Consider the following 22998-nt stretch of genomic DNA (forward strand, 5'->3'; position numbering starts at 1 on the left):
TTTTGACATTTATCTGTAGACATTAATATAAAAAATAGGCAACATGAGAAACCTCCTTCCTTCTGAGGTGCATTTTATTTGCACAATAAAATCCAAAAAGAAACATCTCTTTAGCTTAAAAGGACTAGTTTGCATCACTAATTTGCTTTACTAACCTCAGGTCCTCCAGTCACCACCATCCTTTCTTTTCCTAACAACCACTTTTTCAGACTCATCTGAAACCCAGAAATTTAGGATGAACCAGTCTGTCCAGGACAGAGCTGTAGGCTACACCAGTTTGTACCTGATGTTCTCAACATTAGACAAGTAGATAGGAATAAAATACAGCTACCAATTACCTTCTATAAATCGAGCTAATGTTAAGTTACATAGCAGCCAAAAGACATAGCCTACTGTATAAGCTTTCCTGCTCAGCTGCGCTGTCTGAAGGGGAGGGGAGATGTTAGCTAACTTCGTGTAAAGTGGCTTCACTTTTCCAGCAGGTGGGGAAACAACAGACTTTTCTTGGTCTTGAGAAGCTAACGCACCGTAACCGACACAGTACATTTACTGCCAGAATATTTTCCTCCGGTCACGTTTACCATCACTTTCGGCCGCGTGGACACTCGCTACACACGCGCACCTCCTGATATGGAGTTACCTTGCTCTTATAGGCTAAAAGCACCTGTCACGTAGACGCTCTTTGAAGAATGAGGAGAGGAAGCGAGCCAAGTCATGAGTGTTACCGTTCTCGCACAGTGTGAGTGAAAATTAGTAGTGCATTTATATAATAGGCCTAATGATTGTGTGTGAAATTTTAGCAGTGGTGGTCACTCCTGAATGCATATAGGGGAAACACTGGTTGGAAGTATGACAACTTGTTAACATGTGTAACCTGTTGTGTACAGTGCTACATCAAGGTGCATCAATTATTTATAACTGAACTGAACCACGAGATAGCTAGAAATTCCCAGCCCTACTGCACCTTATTTATATATACACACACACACACACACACACACACACACACAGTGGGGCCAAAAAGTATTTAGTCAGCCACTGATTGTGCAAGTTCTCCTACTTTGAAAGATGAGGTCTATAATTTTCATCATAGGTACACTTCAACTATGAGAGACAAAATGAGAAAAACAAAATCCAGGAAATCACATTGTAGGATTTTTAAAGGTTTATTTGTAAATGATGGTGGAAAATGAGTATTTGGTCAATAACAAAAGTTCAACTCAATACTTTGTAACATAACCTTTGTTGGCAATGACAGAGGTCAAACGTTTCCTGTAAGTCTTCACCAGGTTTGCACACACACTGTAGCTGGTATTTTGGCCCATTCCTCCATGCAGATCTCCTCTTGAGCAGTGATGTTTTGGGGCTGTCGCTGGGCAACACGGACTTTCAACTGCCTCCACAAATGTTCTATGGGGTTGAGGTCTGGAGACTGGCTAGGCCACGCCAGGACCTTGAAATGCTTTTTACGGAGCCACTCCTTCGTTGCCTGAGCGGTGCGTCACAGTAGGTATGGTGTTCTTGGGATGAAACTCTGCATTCAATTCAAGTTAGCTTTATTGGCATGGTGCATTCTTCTTCCTCCAAACACGACGAGTTGAGTTTTTACCAAAAAGTTCTATTTTGGTTTCATCTGACCACATGATATTCTCCCAATCCACTTCTGGATCATCCATATGCTCTCTGGCAAACTTCAGACGGGTCTGAACATGTACTGGCTTAAGCAGGGGGACACGCCTGGCACTGCAAGATTTGAGTCCCTCTCGGAGTAGTGTGTTACTGATGGTAGCCGTTGTTACTTTGGTCCCAGCTCTCTGCAGGTCATTCATCAGGTCCCTCCGTGTAGTTCTGGGATTTTTGCTCACCGTTCTCATGATCATTTTGACCCCACGGGATGAGATCTTGCGTGGAGCCCCAGATCGAGGGAGATTATCAATGGTCTTGTATGTCTTCCATTTTCTTACAATTGCTCCCACATTTGATTTATTCACACCAACCTGCTTGCCTATTGTAGATTCACTCTTCCCAGCCTGGTGCAGGTCTACAATTTTCTTCCTGGTGTCCTTCGACAGCTCTTTGGTCTTGGCCATGGTTGAGTTTGGAGCCTGACTGTTTGAGGCTGTGGACAGGTGTCATTTATACAGATAACGAGTTCAAACAGGTGCCATTAATACAGGTAACGAGTGGAGGACAGAAGAGCTTCTCAAAGAAGAAGTTACAGGTCTGTGAGAGCCAGAAATCTTGCTCGTTTGTTATTGACCGAATACTTATTTTCCACCATAATTTACAAATAAATTCTTTAAAAATCCTACAATGTGATTTCCTGGATTTTTTTTTCTCATTTTGTCTCTCATAGTTGAAGTGTACCTATGATGAAAATTACAGACCTCTCATCTTTCTAAGCAGGAGAACTTGCACAATCAGTGGCTGACTAAATATTTATTGGCCCCACTGTACCTCTATCCAGTCCATATTTTAGGTCATACCAGCAAAACCTACCTTAGAGTTGTCCAGTGCTGCTAAAGGTCTCTCCCCACCGCTGCAGATCTCCCATAGTGTGGTGCCAAAGCTCCACTTGTCTGCAGCCAGGCTCAGGTTGGCAGGGTCATCGATACACTCAGGGGACACCCAGGGGATCCTCTCAATCAGGACTGATCACAGATATAAAAAAAAAAAAAAAAAAACGAACCCACCACTGTTAATAAATTCTCCATTTTCAGTTAAAGCACTTCAATTAGTTAGCAATAAAACAGAATCCATTCCTCTACAACTCAACATCTCTCTCTTTATTTTAATACCCCACCAGAGTCTTAACACTCATTGTACCCATTTTTTCTGTAACTAAGCACAACATAAAATGAAGTAGGGCTGACCCGGCATAGTCGACGAGTCGATGCTTCGATGGGCGTAGCCTGATTCGACTGTCAATCTCACAGTCGAAGCTTCGCAGCGAAACGAGCATCATGCCATTTTGGCGATATGGCGGTGCTCAACGTCTGATTTTACATAGAACTACCAGGCCCATGTTTTCTCCCAATAAATTAATATACAGCCTATTATTATTACAATATACATTTCAACATAAAAAGCTGTAAATAAATACGTAAAAGGAATAAAACCTTCAATAAATGTTTTTAAAGTGCGTAAATAAATCCTAAATTGTAACCTAACCCCAGGATATGTGTAGGCGTAGCATGTATGTGTGCAGTGAGTGTGAAGTGGCGGAAGAGAAACACTTGCTGAAGAGACGGAGCCCCAGCCTCACTGGAGTTGTGCCGAGTTGTCCGCACCTCGCGGATAATTTATCACCGTTGATGAACCACACAAAGAATACTTTATCGTTTTTAAATAGCCGGCTACTTGAAATAGACCCACGACGTGCATGCAGTCTGCGGCAGCACAGCATGCACGCAAATCTGAAGGCAGGCGAGAGAGAGAGAGGGGGAAAAGGGTCTTGAAAAAGCCTCAGTTCAATCGCCACGCTCAAATACACAAATGATTCAACTATCAGTCGACTTATAGCCAGGACCTGACGATTCTGATTTGACTATGTAAATTCTTAGTCAGGGACAGCCCTAAAATGAAGCATTACGATGCATGTGTGGATTTAAGAAGACACGTTCTTGTTGCAATCGCATCCTCAGTCAATTGCTGGCCACTGCTGATTAAAGAGGAGTATTTCAGTTAAGCTGAGGATAGAGGTTAACTCACTCTCTTTGGGCAAGACAGTGATGCTGATGCCTGGATCACTCAGTTTGATGAAGGGGGGGTTCCCAGCCCTCCGGTCATCCTCTCTGATCAGAAGAACGTTTTTAGCACAGACATTCCCGTGAACAAGATGCTTTTCTTCCTGCAGGTTGAGAAAGGGAGAGATCAAATCAGTCTCTTAATAACACTGGGAAAACAGTTAATCACTCTTTCCTTCTACATTTAATTTCAGTTTTTTTCATTACTTGGTTTGTGTATCAGCACCTACACCAAAACTACACCAGCACACCAATTGATTGCACTAGAGAGAGATTCCTACCAGGAAGTTCATGGCCCAGGCCAGCTGCTTAGCCACCTCCAGCTTCCACATGATGTTTATCAAGTTCTTGTTCTTTTTCAGGTAGGTGTCCAGTGAACCAAACTTCACAAACTCCTGCACCATGATATCTGAAAGAAATGTTTTGGTTTTTTTTGGCTGAAGTTAATTTAAGGATTTTGCGATTACAACGCCAATTCTTAGCAGTAGCAGTCTGGACAAATAATTACCCAAAATGTTTAGATTTTAAATAAAATAAATAAGAATAATACATGCCCCAGAAAAATGCATTTTCTGTTTTTTCAGGGTAGATTTTGTCTTCACTAATCATATAAAAAGGTCCAACTGATTACTGCCAATTCTAATAATAAAGACAAAAAGCATGATAGACATGCGCATGATAGCCGTAACGGATGCCTACAGTAGCAGCAGAAGTCTAGTGAGGTGAAGACAGTGCGGCAGGTGAAAGATTTTCTGGGGCAGGGTATTGTAATCCTCCTAAGAATAGCCCACCATGCCCACAGTTTAATCACTGCTCGGAGCCTCGGGCTGATAAAGAGTCTGGTCAAGATTATAGCAAAGCACGGTTGTAGGCTTGGGCAGTATACAAGGTATTACGGTACACCAGGCTTTTTAGAAATCCTGAAGGTATGACTCAATACTGTGAAAAATACAGACGCTTCTCTTTCTATTAAACTGATACGGTGATGCAGAATTGAGGTGATGTATTGTAGTGTATGCCCTCAACATAGGCAGGTGACACTGCGTGAAAGTGCCTGACATAATCTTTAACTAAGGATGGGCATTTCAAGCAAAAATACTACGCAATATTAGCCGCGAACTATTCGACCAATCTTCTAAGATCAAAGGCTCAAAAACACAAAATCCTGTATCTTCTGTATCTTTAATATAATGACACATATCTGTCAATACATCAGGGGAACGTGTACTTACCTCAACTAAGCCATAATGTTCCTGATAATGATTTTCAACATGTCTAAATTCTGAGCATACTCGTGTGCCGGCAATGCGCACATGAACATACATTTTTAACACGACCATCTTCATAAAGGCTAATCTGAGCTCAGGCCGTCAGCCTATTCTCCACATTTTTATTTAGAAAAACTAGCATGTCCACATGTTCGAGATAACGACAGGAGCGCAGACTGTTTACAATAAGTCCTGCCGTGGAAAACTCCCTATCTGATGGCACAGACACTGCAGGGACACATAGTATGCCCTTGAAAATTTTGCCAGCATGGTATAGTTGTCAACGTTTTTCCATAGTCTGTGGGATCGATGTGGAGGGGTGGGCACTTCTGCTAGTACTGGTTTAGTTCAGAAGTAGCCAAACAGGACTGCGATGGCAATCGCATCCCTTTGTGTTTTTTTGGCCAACAGCTCAGTTTCGTCTGATAAGACTGCAGATATTGCCCATCTTTGGAACATGTCAAGGATAGAATTTCACCTTACTCGGCAGTACACCATTAACTGGTGCTCAGGCAAGCTCTTAAGTTGTTGCTTTTGTTTCAATGCTTGTGTTGCAGTTTAACTGCGATGGAAGTTTTGAAGCTTGAACCTGCCGTTTGTAGCGTGTTGGAGTTAAAGTGCAAGTTTTTTTTAAAACAAATACCATCATACGGCGGAGACCCGGTGAATTGTCAGGAATGTATGAAGGCATGAAATATTAGATACCGCCCAAGCCTACAGTGTAGACCTACATCATTAGACCATAATAACAGAAGCTGTACATTATGTGAGCGGTCTGTGTGTTAAGAGGTCTCTTTATTCTTCTCACTGTAGAGACAAATGAGGACATACAATATGCGTACAGCACGACAAGTTCAGAGTGTGTCTGTAAGGCTGACTTACTTTCTTCTCCGCAGACACACACGCCATAGTTAAGAATCAGGTGCTTATGGGACAACTGGCTCATCATGCTGGCAGCTTCAAAGAAAGACTGTAAAGCAAGAGAAGACAGAGAACTTAGAAAACCAAATTATTAACGTGCCACCTGACAAACAGGGAGCAACTGTGTCATCGGCTTTTTCAATGACAGAATGCTTCACAACTTTTCATGTCTATTTAAAACAACAGTCAGGTGCATACAGGTTTTTCTTGCTGTAATCACTCCTCCTGTTCATAGTGGCCATTAAAATATTCCTTCCTACTGCTCTTTTAATGTAAGTGATGAGACACAGTCCTCACATTCAGGTTAGGCAAATCAAGAGGATAGCTTCCCTCTTTTTAGTATAAAACTACCTATTTGTATTTCTTGGTTTAGCTGCAGTGGGGGGGGGGGGGGGGGGGGGGACATAGAAACAAAAAGATGAAATTTGTTCTAAAAAGACTTTACCTGTCTAAATCAGACTGCCGAAGCCTCATATTAACTTCAGAAAAAGGTTTGAAGTTTTGAATTTTTGCACTAAACGAGTGCTGTGGGTTTTGTGCGCTACCACTCACATTGGGAGCGTGTTAATAAGGGATTTGTTAAAGGCCAGTATGAGCAGCAGAAATAATAACAGCAAGCATAACCTGTTTCAATGTTTATACAGGCACCTGACTATTCAAGACAGACTAGATACATTGTGAACCCATCCTTCAATCTGCTGATTATCTTCGACTACTGGTTTGTTTGTGAAATGCCAGAAAAAATGTCTTATAATTTATAATATTAAAACCTATACTAGCAAATCCTAAAATTTGAGCATCTGACATCAGCGAACTGCTTGAAAATAAACAACTAAGTGATAAAGCCGCTAAACAATTCCAGTTTATTTTTATTTCAGCGCTACACTAATGTGATCCACCAAAGATTGAATGCTGTAAAAGAACATCTAAACAAGGGCTAGAAGCCTGCCAAAGTAAAATCATTGATCAGCCACTGCCTGAATTAACCAGCAGTTGGTTATTTCTCAGGCCAAATGCACTTTTAGTAAATCTGCTCCAGCTATTCAGCCTCTTTACTCTGTGTTTTTTACTAATAACGGATTTGAGGCTGTAAAACCAAGTGTCCCTGCAAGCAAAACATGTTTCCCAGCTTTAAAGCCACACACCTCAGAGTAATTCCTGTGGGCCTGGTCCAGCACTTTCATGACGACTTCGGTTTGGTGCAGTCCATAGTCTCCCAGCTCCTTGCGGACCCCTTTGAAGATCTTGGTAAATGTCCCTTGGCCTAAACTTTCCATCTGAAAGGAAGACCATTTTTCATTAATAATCAATTCTAACCTTTAACAGGTGATTGTCTTAAATATTTCAGAGAATGCAAAAATGGGATTGTGGTATAGCAATTTTGTTCTACACCACAATAATGCAGACTCTAACCCATTTTCATGTACAGAATTGTCGGACAGATGAGGTAACACAGACATGACAGTCCTGAACATGCAAACTAAGCTTACAAATTCCAGATCTTCTTTCCTGATTTTGTGAAACACCATCTGACTGATGTTGTGTCGGTGTAGTGACGGAGAAAGAGGCACTTCGGAGCCCTTGTTGCTCCTGCACACGAGGAGGCAGGACTTTTCTGTTGGTGGAGAGAAAAGAAAGAAAACAATCTTACAGGGAACCAAACGTTTAAAAAAAAAAAGATTTATGGTTTCCTAAGTTGAAAGTTGACCGAGACACTTGAGAAATGATGACGTAAGTCAGCGATTGAGTGTGTGACATGTTGAAACTCAGGAGCACAGAAGCACAAGGACTGAGACACATAAGTCATGTTGGCTGTTATCCCAATTCAAACAAGAACCGCTCTATTACTGACTGGCCAGAGTACTGGCTTTACTTAGAAACTAATAAGAAGCATCGTATTAAGGTGAGCGTTACCTCGTGCAAGGAAGCTGATTCCTTCTTTCGGGACAAACTCCAAAACGCTGGAGGCCCATGGACACTGAGCAGCCTAGCTCAATAACAGTACTTGTGAATGGTAGATCCAAACACACACGTGACAGAGAGGCCCACTGTTTAAACTAATAACCTGCATGCATATAAATCACTGGATAAATAGGGGTGTTTCCCTATTATCTCTACCAGGATACTGAACATTTTTCATTTATCACTTCTGCCAATCACATGTCTTCATCAACTCCTCCCTGCAATAAGTTTTGCAGCCACAGCTGTGCGTGCATCTCAAAATGGCATCTCTTGGAAACCTGTTTACAACACGTAACCTACATTAATTCTAATTAATCTAGCAGAATATACTGGTTTGATGTTTGTATTAGACAGTAGCACAAACACAGCCTTTGCTAATGGTTACTAATCTGTCAAAAACATATCAGCCAGGGTCTGTTAGTTTTACCTTTGGATTTAGGAGGACAGCACTTGCTAAACTGGAAAATGACGCTGTCAGAGCGCACCGTTTCCTTTTGGTAGCAGCAGAGTAGTTCCTGCAAGCTGCTGAAGTTTCTTTTGGTTCCACTGAGGTTGAACTCCCCATTGGCAGACCTGGTTATCAGGCAGTGCTTGTATTCTACAGCATCATACGCCTAGCAGACACACAAGAGGAGGGCACACGGGGGAAATGCATACAATTTCAGTTTCAGTCATAGAATGGACAGAAACAAAACACCACCAAGTCTGAGTTTGAGCGGGACACCATTTCAGGTGGTTTCAATTATACAATAAAAACACATGGTGCTGGGGAATAAAACAAGAAGCTCTTAAAGAATACGTAACTATACATACATAGACTTTTATATCTGTTTGTGAGTGATTATGGTGATATCGTATATCTGCATGCTTCTCCCTCCAACTTAAAGCCTCTTCACGCCGTGTGTCACAGCAAGCTGCGCTCCATCAGGTGATACATTTCTCACTCACCATTGCATCCTACATGAAAAAGTGGGATGATCCTCCTTAACAAACAGAAGGGAGCAGCATTGTATGTTTATTTAACGCTATACTACAAAAACATCCTAGCAGGGGTGACACGATTCAGATTTAATTTAATCCATATAACTATATACAGCGCACTGTTTAGCACGGACGATCATTACTGTCACACAACTCGCTTATGCCGTGGAAAAGTGAAGACGACGTGATTTGATGGTGTGGATTGCAAAATGGAGGAATGGAAAGAAAACAGCGAGGGAAGAAGAAGAGACAGGCCAGAGAAAAAGACAAAGTAGTAAGTATGGGATTATTTTAAGCTAAAAGAAAACAACAACTCTGTACAACTGAACTGACCTACCACAACGGCACAACGGCAATGCTTGAGCATCTGAGCAGAAAGCATCCAGAGTGGACCCGAAACAAGGTAACGTTAACGTTAGCATTTAATGTAATCGTGACTTCTTAGTTGAAATGAATGCAAAGGTAAGGCAGAAGTCTTAGCTGTAAATGTACGTTTGTTGTTGTTGTTGTCTGACTGGTTAGTTTTTGAGTTTGGGTTGTAAGCTGATCCCGGTATCGGAGGCACCAAGCAAAATTATTTATTACTTATGCAATTCTTGACTAATTGATGGAATAATCTGTAGAACACGCAATAAAATACTAAAGAAATCGATAGCTGCAGCTACCTAGTTACCTCTGCTCTCTGGTTACATTGTAACATTAGCTGTACCTCTTGTTCACACTGTACTTGGAAAAAGTGGGTTCAAATAATATGCTGCAAAAAAACACGTTACGTTCTCTTACTTCACTTGAACATTTTAAAAAGGTTTTATTATATATATTAGCAATCACACTGATTTTGATATGCTTTTGTAAATTGCAAAAATATTTATTTTATGTCTGTGAATTGTTTATGTATTTGCACACAGGTCTCCCTTTATAAATAAAGGGTTAAATTAAAATATAGTGGGTACGGAAAGTATTCAGACCCCTTTAAATTGTTTCATTGCAGCCATTTTCCAAAAATCAAAAAAGTTAATTTTATTTCTCAGTAATGTATACTCAGCACCCCATCTTGACAGAAAAAAACAGAAATGTAGAAATTTTTGCAAATTTATTAAAAAAGAAAAACTGAAATATCACATGGTCATAAGTATTCAGACCCTTTGCTCAGTATTTAGTAGAAGCACCCTTTTGATCTAATACAGCCATGAGTCGTTTTGGGAAAGATGCAACAAGTTTTTCACATCTGGATTTGGATATCCTCTGCCATCCCTCCTTGCAGATCCTCTCCAGTTCTGTCAGGTTGGATGGTAAACGTTGGTGGACAGCCATTTTCAGGTCTCTCCAGAGATGCTCACTTCTGGCTGGGCCATTCAAGAACAGCCACGGAGTTGTTGTGAAGCCACTCCTTCGTTATTTTAGCGGTGTGCTTAGGGTCATTGTCTTGTTGGAAGGTAAACCTTCGGCCCAGTCTGAGGTCCAGAGCACTCTGGAAAAGGTTTTCGTCCAGGATATCCCTGTACTTGGCCGCATTCATCTTTCCCTCGATTGCAACCAGTCGTCCTGTCCCTGCAGCTGAAAAACACCCCCACAGCATGATGCTGCCACCACCATGCTTCACTGTTGAGACTGTATTGGACAGGTGATGAGCAGTGCCTGGTTTTCTCCACACATACCGCTTAGAATTAAGGCCAAAAAGTTCTATCTTGGTCTCATCAGACCAGAGGATCTTATTTATCACCATCTTGGAGTCCTTCAGGTGTTTTTTAGCAAACTCCATGCAGGCTTTCATGTGTCTTGCACTGAGGAGAGGCTTCCGTCGGGCCACTCTGCCATAAAGCCCCGACTGGTGGATTGCTGCAGTGATGGTTGACTTACTACAACTTTCTCCCATCTCCCGACTGCATCTCTGGAGCTCAGCCACAGTGACCTTTGGGTTCTTCTTTACCTCTCTCACCAAGGCTCTTCTCCCCCGATAGCTCAGTTTGGCCGGACGGCCAGCTCTAGGAAGGGTTCTGGTCGTCCCAAACGTCTTCCATTTGAGGATTATGGAGGCCACTGTGCTCTTAGGAACCTTAAGTGCAGCAGAAATTTTTTTGTAACCTTGGCCAGATCTGTGCCTTGCCATGATTCTGTCTCTGGGCTCTTCAGGCAGTTCCTTTGACCTCATGATTCTCATTTGCTCTGACATGCACTGTGAGCTGTAAGGTCTTATATAGACAGGTGTGTGGCTTTCCTAATCAAGTCCAATCAGTATAATCAAACACAGCTGGACTCAAATGAAGGTGTAGAACCATCTCAAGGATGATCAGAAGAAATAGACAGCACCTGAGTTAAATATGAGTGTCACGGCAAAGGGTCTGAATACTTATGACCATGTGATATTTCAGTTTTTCTTTTTTAATAAATTTGCAAAAATTTCTACATTTCTGTTTTTTTCTGTCAAGATGGGGTGCTGAGTGTACATTACTGAGAAATAAAATGAACTTTTTTGATTTTTGGAAAATGGCTGCAACGAAACAAAGAGTGAAAAATTTAAAGGGGTCTGAATACTTTCCGTACCCACTGTATATTGCAGCTTGGTTCCAAACCAAACTGTGTTAGTGGCACTGAGTCCTGAAAACAAACACGTACTGAAAGTTGGCACAGAATGCCTGTCAGATTCTTCAGCCATGTTCAGAGCGACAATAGCACCAGATTAAAAAAACCTCAAGCCGCTGTGTTGCTGTAGGCGTTTCATGTTACAGGATGAAATACAAACCAGGTAGCCCAGTCTGAAGGCTTATTAAACACAAAGACAACGTTGAGCCCGGATCAACTTTGTTGCCAGAGCCGTCCGTGTTGGTGTCATTAAATTGAGGAGGCAGCGTTTTTGGACACAGTGCTATTGTCAGTCTGAGTGTGGCCATAGTGTCGTTTACTCAGGATTTAAATGATGATGAACAGTTTTTGTTTTATTTAGGGCAAGTTCCTCTGTTTGTCAAAACATTACATTACATTAAACACTAATGCATCCAAGAAGTTTGACGTATTTTGTTAATGAAACAAATTAATTAATAAAATGAAAGAGTAACAAAATGCATTTAAAATCAGCAATGACAGCAAAGTTAGGTACTGACATTTAAGTACTGTATGTACCAATATTAACATATTTCTAACGATACCCAAAAACCCAGAGCCAAACAACACAGGACAACCGATAAAATGTAAGTCCATGATAATTACCCCTATATTTGATTTAGGCAACACACAACAGGTAATTTTACTGCATTTCAATTTTCACTCTCCTCTAAGAGATCAGTACACAGGGTGGAATGCACCAACTACCACATATGAATGTTACCTACCTCAACGGGGAAAGTCAGAAAATACTTGTTGAATTCTTTAGGGCTACATCTCAAAATGTACAATCCTCGCTTGTTTCCGCACTTCTGAAGCCGGTTGATGGCAAATTCCATTCTGCAACAAAAAAAGAAAAAAACAATTATGTGCATCTCAGCAGAGAAATGCAGTATTACCTGCTGGGATAGGACATAAATAACTGCCACCTGAGGAATGATTGTACATCGTGGCAGCAATTTCAAATTAAAATGCATTGCTAATGCTGATGGTAAAAAATGTATAAATAAAATTCACTTACGAGATGGGGCCATGGCAATGACAAGCTATGGCCTCCACAAGCCTGGGAGGAGCCACTTCTTTACAAAGGTAGTGATGTGCATCTGTAGTCAGCCGATAGTAACCATCAATGAGGGACACAAAGGAGAGGGCTTCAGAGAGGCAGGGGAACTCCAGCTCCTGAAATACATGAAAACCACTGTTAGACGTGATGTCACCATTCTCCAACCATCTCCGAACGGCGGAATATATTTATCTTGTGGAACTGAAAGTGGGGTGGGATACAAAATGCTTTTAAACCTTTGCCTACAGATTCTAAGAGGTAAAAAAGAAGTTTCTTTGCCTGGTTACAACTTAGTATAAAGATAGATGTTACCAGATTCTTGCCATCCTGTTTGTTGATGGTGACCACCCGACTCTCTGCGGCCCCCTCCTTGCTGGCCTGCTTAATGCCGATGTCAGTGACATCAGGGAAGTCACACAAGGTCTGCAGCTCCTGAACAAACAGAATAAAAAACAACTTTTCAGATAATATTATCATCAATGCCTCCATAAGGGACCAAACCGACAAGAATTATCTGTAAAGACACACCACTTTCAAAAACACACTCAAAAAAACTACTGCTGAATTTCCCGCATTACAACAAACATAGCATGTACAGTTTATTGCTAAACTACATGCCTGGGGACACAATAATATGTTTCTGTTTGTTGTGTCTACCTCTCTTTAGCCAACAATTCCCTTGATTCATTTATAATATGTTTTTATTTTGAGATTTTTTTAAATCAACATTTTAGGGTCTAAAGGCCTCCAGTGCTGCTCTGTATGAAAGTCAGCAAAATGTCTTAATGCAGAAAAAAAGAGAAGACTGCCAGCACTCGTGATACCAACCTGGTCTGTATCTTTCAGTTTCTCTCGACACCACTGGATGCCACTGTCCGCTGCCACAAGGATGACGAGCTGTCCGCTGGACGGGTCCCGGACCTGGAAGGTCTCTGTGTAGAAGGTCTTCTCCAGGGACTCCATGCTGATGAGGTACTTGAGCTTGAGGTCGCGCACTGTCGTCCGACACTGACTGAACTGCTGAATGAAACGCTTGAAGCGGAAGCGGATCCGCTTGCGTGTCAAGAAGTTGCAGTCCTGGATCTGAGCTCTCACGTCCTTTGGCAAGAAGGACTTGTAGCTTGAAGAAAGCAAGATGGGAAAAAAAAAAAGTTTCCTTTGTGTCTGGCTTGTTTTAGTGAGCAAAATGTTTTGTAGAAAAAAAGTATAGTAAAGTACCAAAAAAAGCATTTGTTTGGCATCCGTGCTGAAAATCAGGTTGTGTATCGACACCAGTTACACCATTACACCAATTAGTGCTCAGCAGGTGTTCATTTCAGATCATTTCTGTTCAAAGGCCCCCCCCCCACAACTAGTACCTTATAGTGTGGTAAATGTCCAGCGGTGACATCTGTCTCTCCTTGGCTGTTCTCGTCATGTCTAGCACGGCCATACCGAGGCACTCTTCCTGAGTCTCATGGGAGTCGGGGATCTTCACCAAACCGCTGACAAAGTCATTCCTCCACTGCAGACAGAGAGGACAGTAAACAAAGTCACAGTTACTACTACAGGTGAGCCCACCTTATGACACTTTGCGCATACTGATGTGTACGTACGTAGGTGTATACAACTTTGTGCTCACATACAAAGTGTATTTACCATGTCTGTGTAAGGGTTCCTATCAAAATAACAGTTGTAGGCGGAGTTTACATCTAAGCTGTTTATTTCAGTTTTTCAAGGACGTAACGTCACTATTTGATCCATGGCCCACTGTGGTGTTTATTATGTTAATGCAAGACATGTCCTCTTCGTGAGCTCCTTGTGACCACAAGGGAAGATAAATAACAGCTTGCAGAACAGTTAAACACAACATGGTTTGGTGTCAGTCACTACTATAAACTTCATGTAGCACTGATAATGCAGGACGACGGATCTCTTGCGACTCTTGTTTGATGCAGTGAGTCAGTGTGAACACTAATCAGAAAAGAACTACAAGGTAACACAGATCTTTATCAATAATATTTGCTTTGGTCTGAATGAAGTGAAACAGGCTGCAAATGTGAACACAACTTTAGATGATAGCTACACTGTATTATTCATAATCATAAATGGAGAGATGTGCTCTAAGAAAGGTGCTGCCTGAAAAGCGGGACTGTCATCCCTGTAAACGGCCTTGAATCTTACTAATTCCCAGCAGTTATGGGTCTGGTTTGCTTTTGCCGAAAATCGCTGTAAGCAGACTAGGGTTGGGCGATGTCTATAATGAAACATCGGGATGGACGTTGTCATGGGGTGCGCGAGGGGGTGACATAATAAGAATGTTCGTGGTCATTAAAAGCTGCTTTCACAGGATGGTATAATGAGAAAATTTTAGATTGTTTTTTGCTGGAATATGAACACATATATGTGTTCATATTTTGGTGAAGTGGAAAAGTATGCCAACTTATCTATTTGCAACCTGTTTGCAATGTACCCATGGATGATAAGACCCTCCTCCTACACTAAGGTCTTTTTGGACAAACTCTCAGCAGTCCAGGCAGTTCTTGGAAATCATAGCAATAAAATGGATCGGTGTCTATGGCTTCTCAGAATCTCTCTGGCTCAAATGTCTAAAGACAGTGGAGTTTAAAGGACATAAACCAAAGCCCTTCAAGATGAGCGGCCAAGTGTTCCACCTGACACCTTCAGCAGTCTCTCCTGACAGTGGAAACGAGCCAAAATGTTTTCTCAGACCTTTGTCTTTGATCAAGACAATGAGCTTAAGAACAGACTTCGTCAGGCAACAGGTGAGTTGTTAATGTAGACACTTCAGGGGCGAATAGGCTATATAATATACAGTACGTACATATCTAATATCAACAAGCCATACAGTTTGATACGGAGTTTTCCTTTTTTTTTTTTGTCTAATCACTTTTTATATTTCTATCCTTCCCCTTTTCGTGTGTGTGTGTGTGTGTGTGTGTGTGTGTGTGTGTGTATAGAGGGAGGTCAAATAATTACTACGATTTTAATATACCAATATACGGTATTATTACTGCACTACTGCAGAGACTATCACATCCCTTCCAAATGCACCATAAATACTACTTGGAGGTCTGCCATGGGTCAAGGATCATGGTAGGATGGAGGTAAAAGCAATGGGCTGTGGTACAGGGTCAAAAATCTCAGGGGTCAGTGGAGGGTCAAAGAAAAAGGTTGCAACGCCCAAAGGGTGCTTTTTCCTAGTCAATCTAACCGAGGTACCTCGACTGCCTCCATGAGCTGTGCGTCACATCCACTGCTGCACAAACAGGCCAAACTACAACGACTAACTTCCCGATGTTTTTGTAACACCAGCATGCATCCGTCCCTTTCACCTCACGCAATATGGGGTTAGGGTTATACAAATTGTATCATTTATCATTGTCCTTTAAAAAACGAAGGCTATCGATTTGTTTTTTGTTGTTGTTCCATTAGTTAACCTCCAACCGGCGAATGCAGACACACACTCCCTTTGCAAGCCATAATAGCATTACTTTAACACAAACACAGGGGCCCGGCTCTAGATTAGACTGCTAGGAATTCAACATATCCTTCACAAAGCAAAACACAACATCTGTCTGAAGGCAGGCATGTGTAATGGTGCTTCCCTTAGCCCCTTATAGACTTTTCCCGAGCAACCAGCGTTAATTTCCACGGACATAATTCCACTGAGAGTTCAGATACTGTCGTATTGCTGTATCGAGTTACCTGGATTCACCTATCCTACACAACTCCTTTCTATTGCAATGTGGTTTATAAATAATTTCTTGACTGAGGGCATGCAGGGCTCTGATGATCCGTCTGAAAAAGTCTGTATTGCATGTTTCCCATCCTGCCTTACACATATACTGTACACTTCTATATAGAACCCCCCCCCCAATTTATGATTACAACTCTGCTCTCCTTTGACTATAAAACACATGAACAAATACAGAAGCAGCCAATAGTCCATTCAAAACACACAAAACCAGAGAGCACTTAACAAGTTTGGTTTCCTAAATATGGTGGGAAAACCGTGTTCTTGTGAGACTTTGTTACATAGTAGGATTATTATTGTGTAGTATTAAAGTAGTAGTAGTGTAAGCCAATGTAGCATCCAAGGCCAGATTAACCTGTTGGGTAGCCCAGCAACAGAAATCTCACAATACTAACAACAACACACAGATGAGCCACACCACCGCACTGGGGGAGATTCTCTTAATCACCATGAACACTGTAAATAGTCCCAAGAAACAAGCACTTTTTACTCAACGTTTGCTAACAGCTACAGTGTGCAGCACTTTTTGTCTTTAAAAAAAAATTACAGTATATATATTTGTAGCACGTTCTTAAAGATTGACATCTTTAGTAGGAGCCAGTGGGCTGGGGTAGTCGGACAGTATTTGGAAACAGACAAACACATTATTGATTTTGCTCTTTTCTTTAGTTGACAATAACAAGAATTACTTCATCTTCAGTATCTTGGATATTGTGCTAACACGGTGCGTATTCCTACAAAAAAATTTGTGTTTAGTCAAATTACACAAATCAATCGACACTGAACCTGGGAGCAGCTTCCTGCTTTTTCACTGTCATCCTGCTCGTAACCTTTAAATATGAAAAAGCTCCCCTTAATGTGGCAGACTTCAGACAGGTTTCAGACAAAGACAAGAACTTTACTGCAAACAATTACATTTTTGGACAATAGCTCCGCTCTCAGCCTGCTGTTAACTGTCAAACCTTCAGCAAAGACAAAGCCCTGGAGTGCACACAAAAGACTGTGGATTTAATTTTGTTCTCTTATTCAGGTCTGTGGATTTTTGCACGCAAATTGAGTTCCCTCTCACATGAGCGTCAGCTCTCTTGTTGGTGTTTACAGCACATACTAAAGTGGGTCAACTGACTGATATCCTTCACACCAAAGAAATACATGGACAAACATATGGTAAAAAAAGAAAAAAAGTACCAGTTTCATGGATTGTAAGTTCTCCATCTTTCCTGGGCAGCTTTTAAAGACGTGGCCTAACTAGTAATCTAACAAACTCATTTCACTGCACTTGTCAAGGATATTAGCTGCTTGTTTACAGATACCTACTGTAATCTACAATACTGAGCTACAAGCCAACATATCAGGGGTGGAAATTAACACCCGCCAAATGTGGGTGGCGGGTGTTAATTTCCACCCCTGATACAAACAATTACTACAAACTTTTGCAATCTATTTGGTAAACTGACCCACATATAAAAGGTCTGATTTCTAACAAGTTCATGTAATAAAGAGAGTGGCTGTGTGCTCACCTGAGAGAAGAGGTATGACATTACAAAGTCATCAACGACGGTACTTTCTGAGCCCTTGGCTACCCCATATCGATATGCCCGTGATGCCCCGGCACTGTACCAGCCAGGGAAGTAGTACCTGTGGTAAACGATCATGAAGAAAATGCAGTCATTCAAAACGATAATAACATTTTAATCTGGAAAAGATTCTTAAGAGGTAATGCAGACGCAAAATAACTTGCGCTACCTTATTCTGAAAAACACGTCTTCTGAAGCCGATTCGTCAAGCTGGAAGATGTGGTTGGGTGCAAACCACAAGCGGTCTCGCTCTCGGAAGAGACCGAAAAGGCTGTAGTACAGAGGTGATATAGCTAAAACAGACCAAGAATGAGAAAACACATTAAGTTCTGTAAACTCCTGCTCTATTAAATTATTTTACATGTTCTTTACAACAGTACAGGTTAGTGTGTTACTTGATCCAAACTGATTTTCTGAACAAACAAGTTACCTATTGCTACCTATAGAAACTGTTCATTTAATGGCAACTCAGAGGAATACATAATAGATCATGCTTTAGGACACACATTAGAAAACTATCTGTTGCTACTACCAACACAGGTGAACAAAAGGGCAAAGAAGATTGTCTAAAATGTCAGTTGCGTTTGTTTTGTCATCAAACACATAACTTGTGATTCCAACAACATGCAGGTTAGTCTCGCCCACCCCACCATCCGCATCATGGCCCTGTTCTGGTATTAGTTGCATCATACTTTTGACTCTGAAATTGTACCTCTACAACAAAAAAAACCCCACCAAGCACAGCAAAGCTACCACTTCTTTGTTTATCGTTAAACAGAGTAAAGAAAGTTAGACAGACTGGGACAAAGCATTGAGATGATTAAGCAAGCAGATTTTTCTGCCGAGAGGTTTCACTGTGGCCTCTTGATAACCTTATCTCGGGACCTATGCTCCAAGTTGCCGCAAAACACATGAATGTGGGGTGCATTATACAGGCTTGAACGGCTCCAAGTACTCACTACACGCCTTGGCTGCATCTATGCACAACTCCTCGGCCACATAGTCCCCAGGTGGGTAGCTGAGGAAGCTGCAGTCGGCCACTCCTTGGCTACTGTGGTAGAAATGAAGTCTCAAAACAGCGGCAGCTGGCCTTGTGTCTGGAGATTCCCGATGGGCGGTCCCATTTTGGTGCACGGCAGGGTACGTGTCAGTCACAGTGTCCATGGCTGGCAGGGAGGCCATCAACAACACGTAACCTTCAATCAGTTAAATGCAATGGGTCAGCAGAAAGAATGACGGCCTTTTATTTCTTCTTTTTTTTTTTTTAAGAAATGTGTGATGAATTAAATATCATGATGAGCTAGGGCACATGGTCTCTCAACAGTTGCATAAACTGTTATCAAGATTCAAGTCTTACATAAAGCTGCAGTGCAGAGGAACCATTGTCTGGAGAGAGTTATAAAATCTGTAAATCTAATTCAAAACAAGGGCTACTCTCAGTGAGAGTTATCAAACATGGTCACAGACGTTTCACTGTAAAAGGAATATTGAGATTTTAAGCCCTATTGCATGACATTTTTCAATGCCAGCTTAGTGGTGATCAAGTTTACCTACTTAAGTTTAAATTGACAAGAATATATGTACAATTCTTACTGGGAGAAGTATACATTTTGTACTCAGCAGAAGCAAAGCAGAATAATCAAATTCCCTCATTCAAACAACTGCTATTCAGCCCAGCAAACCCAGTATTTTATTAAAATGAGAGCTAAATTATGGGTTTTGTATTTCTTCCACGATCATAACCTAGATTGCTGTTGTCCCAACCTTTTTTGTTTGTATGATTACATTTAACTACTCCATCAACATTTGCCAACATTCTTTTTCCAGTATTAAAAATTAAAATGACTAAAATGAGTTCTTTTTGGCAGATTACAGATACATCACAATAAAGGAGGAGAGCCGGTGTAAAAGTAAAACAAAACTTTACAACACTGAATCACAGAGGGTAATTCAAGTACAAATCAAGAGAGGAATAAAAGCACTAAATACACACAAAGCTTAGGTCTTTAAGATAACTATGGACACTGAGTACAGGTGTCTGTGGCTGAGATGGGAGACACTGTGCATACAAAATTTATTGTCAAGGTACTTCACCAGTTGCACTTTTATGGCTGAATGGCATAAAAGAAAATTGCAGCGTCCAGATGTGCAAAGCTGGGGCTATAATCACTGCCAAAAGGCGTCTCCTCCGATTATTGACTAAAATTTGTAATTTGTTTTCAATTTTACATTAATGGATCAATGTTCATAAAAACGTTAATGACATCCATCTTGATTCAAAGTTGTAAAAAAAAACAACAACAATAATAAAAACGGGTGAATAGGGTGAATTTTGATTTTCATTATCGGTTATTTAGTTGATCAATCCACTGATGATGTTGTCTTTAAAATGTCCCAGTCTTAGTGACAAATGCCCATCGCAGCTTCTCAGATCCCAAGGAAATAGCAGAAGTCCAGAAAGACAGTTCACAACTAAATAAAATCCTTACATTTGAGGAACTGAAAATAGTTAACGCGCCTTAGTTTTCCATGGTAGATGACTTAAACTGTTAACCGATCATCAAAACGGTGGTTGAATAAACGTCCGCGGTTTGATGTAATGGTGTTTTCCGCAGAAAGAGGATATGACACCTCAGGGCTCCAGACGGTGAACTAAAAGCGTGCGAGTTAAAATTTTACGTGGCCCAATCTGGCAAAGCAGGCAAATCTGCAAATCCGCCGACAACCCGTCTGTTACCGTGTTCCAAAAATGAAGCAGTCTGTAGCAGATTATTTTAAAAAAGCAAAATGAGGAGGAGGAGGTTCTGACTCAGACGCCACTGATTATGAAAGTGCAAGAAGGGAGAAACCGACTGACCCACAAAGAGAAGGAAAACGTACTAATTCCCCGTTCATTGATTAATATAGGATGTACAAAAAGCAAATACATAAAAATAAGAGTGCGACCAACAAGTTGATAGCACCACTGGGAAAGTTAGCCTGGAGCCCTGCACCTATGGCATTAACAGTTAGTGGCTCTGTAACGTTACATTGCTGTAACTTCTGCAAAACACACCAATGATGCACAAATGATATCGTTTTCAACAGGGCTTTGCACCAAAGGTTTCGCTTCACATATCAGTTTTACATGTGGACAACGGACAAACACAAGAAATGCTATTATTTCTGGGCGCTGTTTGACGTTATGCAAGTTCAGTGCTCTCCCACAGGTAGTTATGTCAAGTAGCAAATTCCTAATCGACAGTTAAACTGCACATATCCAGTCAAATATCTTACAGAACAAACTCATCGAGGCCGTGATCTTGCGTACTACTCTTAGCTAACGTATAGCTTAAATAGATTAACTTAACGCTAGCAGCCTCTAACGTTAAGATACACATGAGTTAGCTGCCATACAAACAAGAGTGTGCATTTCAGCACTTCAACAAACCAACATGAGAAATTTACGTGTGTGCACTTAAAAAAAATAAAGAAACCGGATAAAGCTGTCGACGAATTGTTAATTAGTTTATATACTTACTTTGGTGGATGAGCCAGACCGTAGACTGTAACGTTATACGTGCTGCTAACCAAGCTAGGTTGCTGCTAGCTTTCTAGGCCAGCGCCGCAGCCAGGACGAGCGAGAGTTTGACAGCTACGCCCAGACCCTGATCAGATCAGTACTCAAACAACTGCCCGAATAAATAACAGTTTAGTTTGTCGTATAAATCTATCTGGAAATATTCTTATTTCCATGCCGCACACAGCTGGCTAGCCTGCTACACAAGCTACCGCTGGTCACCGTAGCGTTGCCCATCTCACTCCGGAGGAACTTTAGCCGTCTATCTTGTCAATCTTAAATTAAGATAATGCTCGCTAAAACCACGTCGTGCTCTCTTACAAATTTTTATCCCATAAAACGGAATACATCTGCGATTCTCTTCTTGTGCCAGAACCTGTGGCTACAGCTTTACGACGAGAGTTACATTATTGACATCTTATCTGAATGGCTTTAACTCTGACAAGGTAGCTAACAGCTAGATTCCCAGTGGCAGCTACAGCTCAGCCCCAAGTCAGTCAACAAACCTGACTCTCCCACCATACTAATGCTGCCTTCACGTGCTGTCGGAGGTGTCAGTGTTACCGACAGACGCGTCCAAAAATCAACAGTAAAATAATATTTGACCACCATCAGTCTTGCTTTTTAAAGATAATATTAGCCATTACCAATAGCCTGAACGCATATCTAGGGGAGAGCGGGTATGGTTGTAACACGGGGACAGTTGTAACAACACCAATTCCACCAATTAGAGAGAAGATAGGAGTTAGGTGATCATTTCAGTATTTACTTGCTTCCTCCCCAATCAGGTACAGTGGTTATCAAGTCTGGAAACAGGTACATTCAGAGGTCACCATGAATTGTCTTACATTCACCATGCGTCATGCGAGAAAAGTAATTTCAATCCTCTGTGTGCCTTGTACATGGTAGAATTAACAGTAAAGTTGACTTTAACTTTGAAGTACAGCCGTAAAAGTACTTTAAGTAGTATGGATGTCCATACTGTTATTATTTTACATGAAAAATACCTCAATACCTACTGACTGCTGCTAATACAGAAAGACAGAGTGAAGGTCCCCCCCCCTGCCCTCTTTTGAAGTATTTGCGCACAAAATATACATTTATGACATGTGGCAAATTATTCGACAATGGCTATGCACAGAAATCCAGGCAAAGTAAGGTTTGATACCCCCAACATTTTTAAAAGTCAGTGGGGGGATAAATGTCTCCTTAGACAGGTTTTGTATGTTGGAGTGTGTGATAATACCCATTACATCACAAATTAATATTATAGTAGCCTAAAATTATATTAATATTACAATATTACACTAGAAAGAAGGGAAAGCTACAAAATGGATCATGATTCTATTTATTTTAAAAGTGCTCTACTCAAGTTAAATCTATAAAATCTAACATTACCTATCACCGGGAAACAACAACAAGTTTTATATTCACTTAATGAAGGCTATACATGTAAATTGTCTAGTTTGAGGTGGTCAGAAATAGTCTGAATAACCGTGGATTGTTTTCACCACGTTAGAGCACATGTTCTGGCTCTCACATGTGAATTTTCACGTACACTTT

General features: G+C 41.1%; 1 protein-coding gene across 1 annotated transcript in view; it reads right to left on the reverse strand.

Annotated features, from left to right (window-relative positions):
- jak2b (Janus kinase 2b) overlaps nt 1-21941 on the reverse strand; it is a 32314-nt gene extending 10373 nt beyond the window's left edge. Inside the window, exons 1-16 of the mRNA XM_038703932.1 lie at nt 21397-21941; nt 18836-19072; nt 18046-18169; nt 17820-17937; nt 13901-14046; nt 13371-13662; nt 12855-12974; nt 12501-12658; nt 12208-12319; nt 8325-8511; nt 7426-7550; nt 7081-7212; nt 5897-5984; nt 4028-4155; nt 3712-3850; nt 2500-2651 (exon numbers count right to left, since the gene is read on the reverse strand). Of these exons, the coding sequence (XP_038559860.1) occupies nt 2500-2651; nt 3712-3850; nt 4028-4155; nt 5897-5984; nt 7081-7212; nt 7426-7550; nt 8325-8511; nt 12208-12319; nt 12501-12658; nt 12855-12974; nt 13371-13662; nt 13901-14046; nt 17820-17937; nt 18046-18169; nt 18836-19058 (2244 nt within the window). The 5' untranslated portion in view covers nt 19059-19072; nt 21397-21941. The remainder of the gene's footprint in view (nt 1-2499; nt 2652-3711; nt 3851-4027; nt 4156-5896; nt 5985-7080; nt 7213-7425; nt 7551-8324; nt 8512-12207; nt 12320-12500; nt 12659-12854; nt 12975-13370; nt 13663-13900; nt 14047-17819; nt 17938-18045; nt 18170-18835; nt 19073-21396) is intronic.
- Between the last annotated feature and the right edge of the window lie 1057 nt (nt 21942-22998).

The sequence above is a fragment of the Micropterus salmoides genome, unplaced genomic scaffold (genome assembly GCF_014851395.1).
Source record: "Micropterus salmoides isolate LMB-PRFRI ecotype aquatic unplaced genomic scaffold, ASM1485139v1 Ms_hic_scaffold_7, whole genome shotgun sequence".
In the NCBI taxonomy this organism is placed as follows: Eukaryota; Metazoa; Chordata; class Actinopteri; order Centrarchiformes; family Centrarchidae; genus Micropterus; species Micropterus salmoides.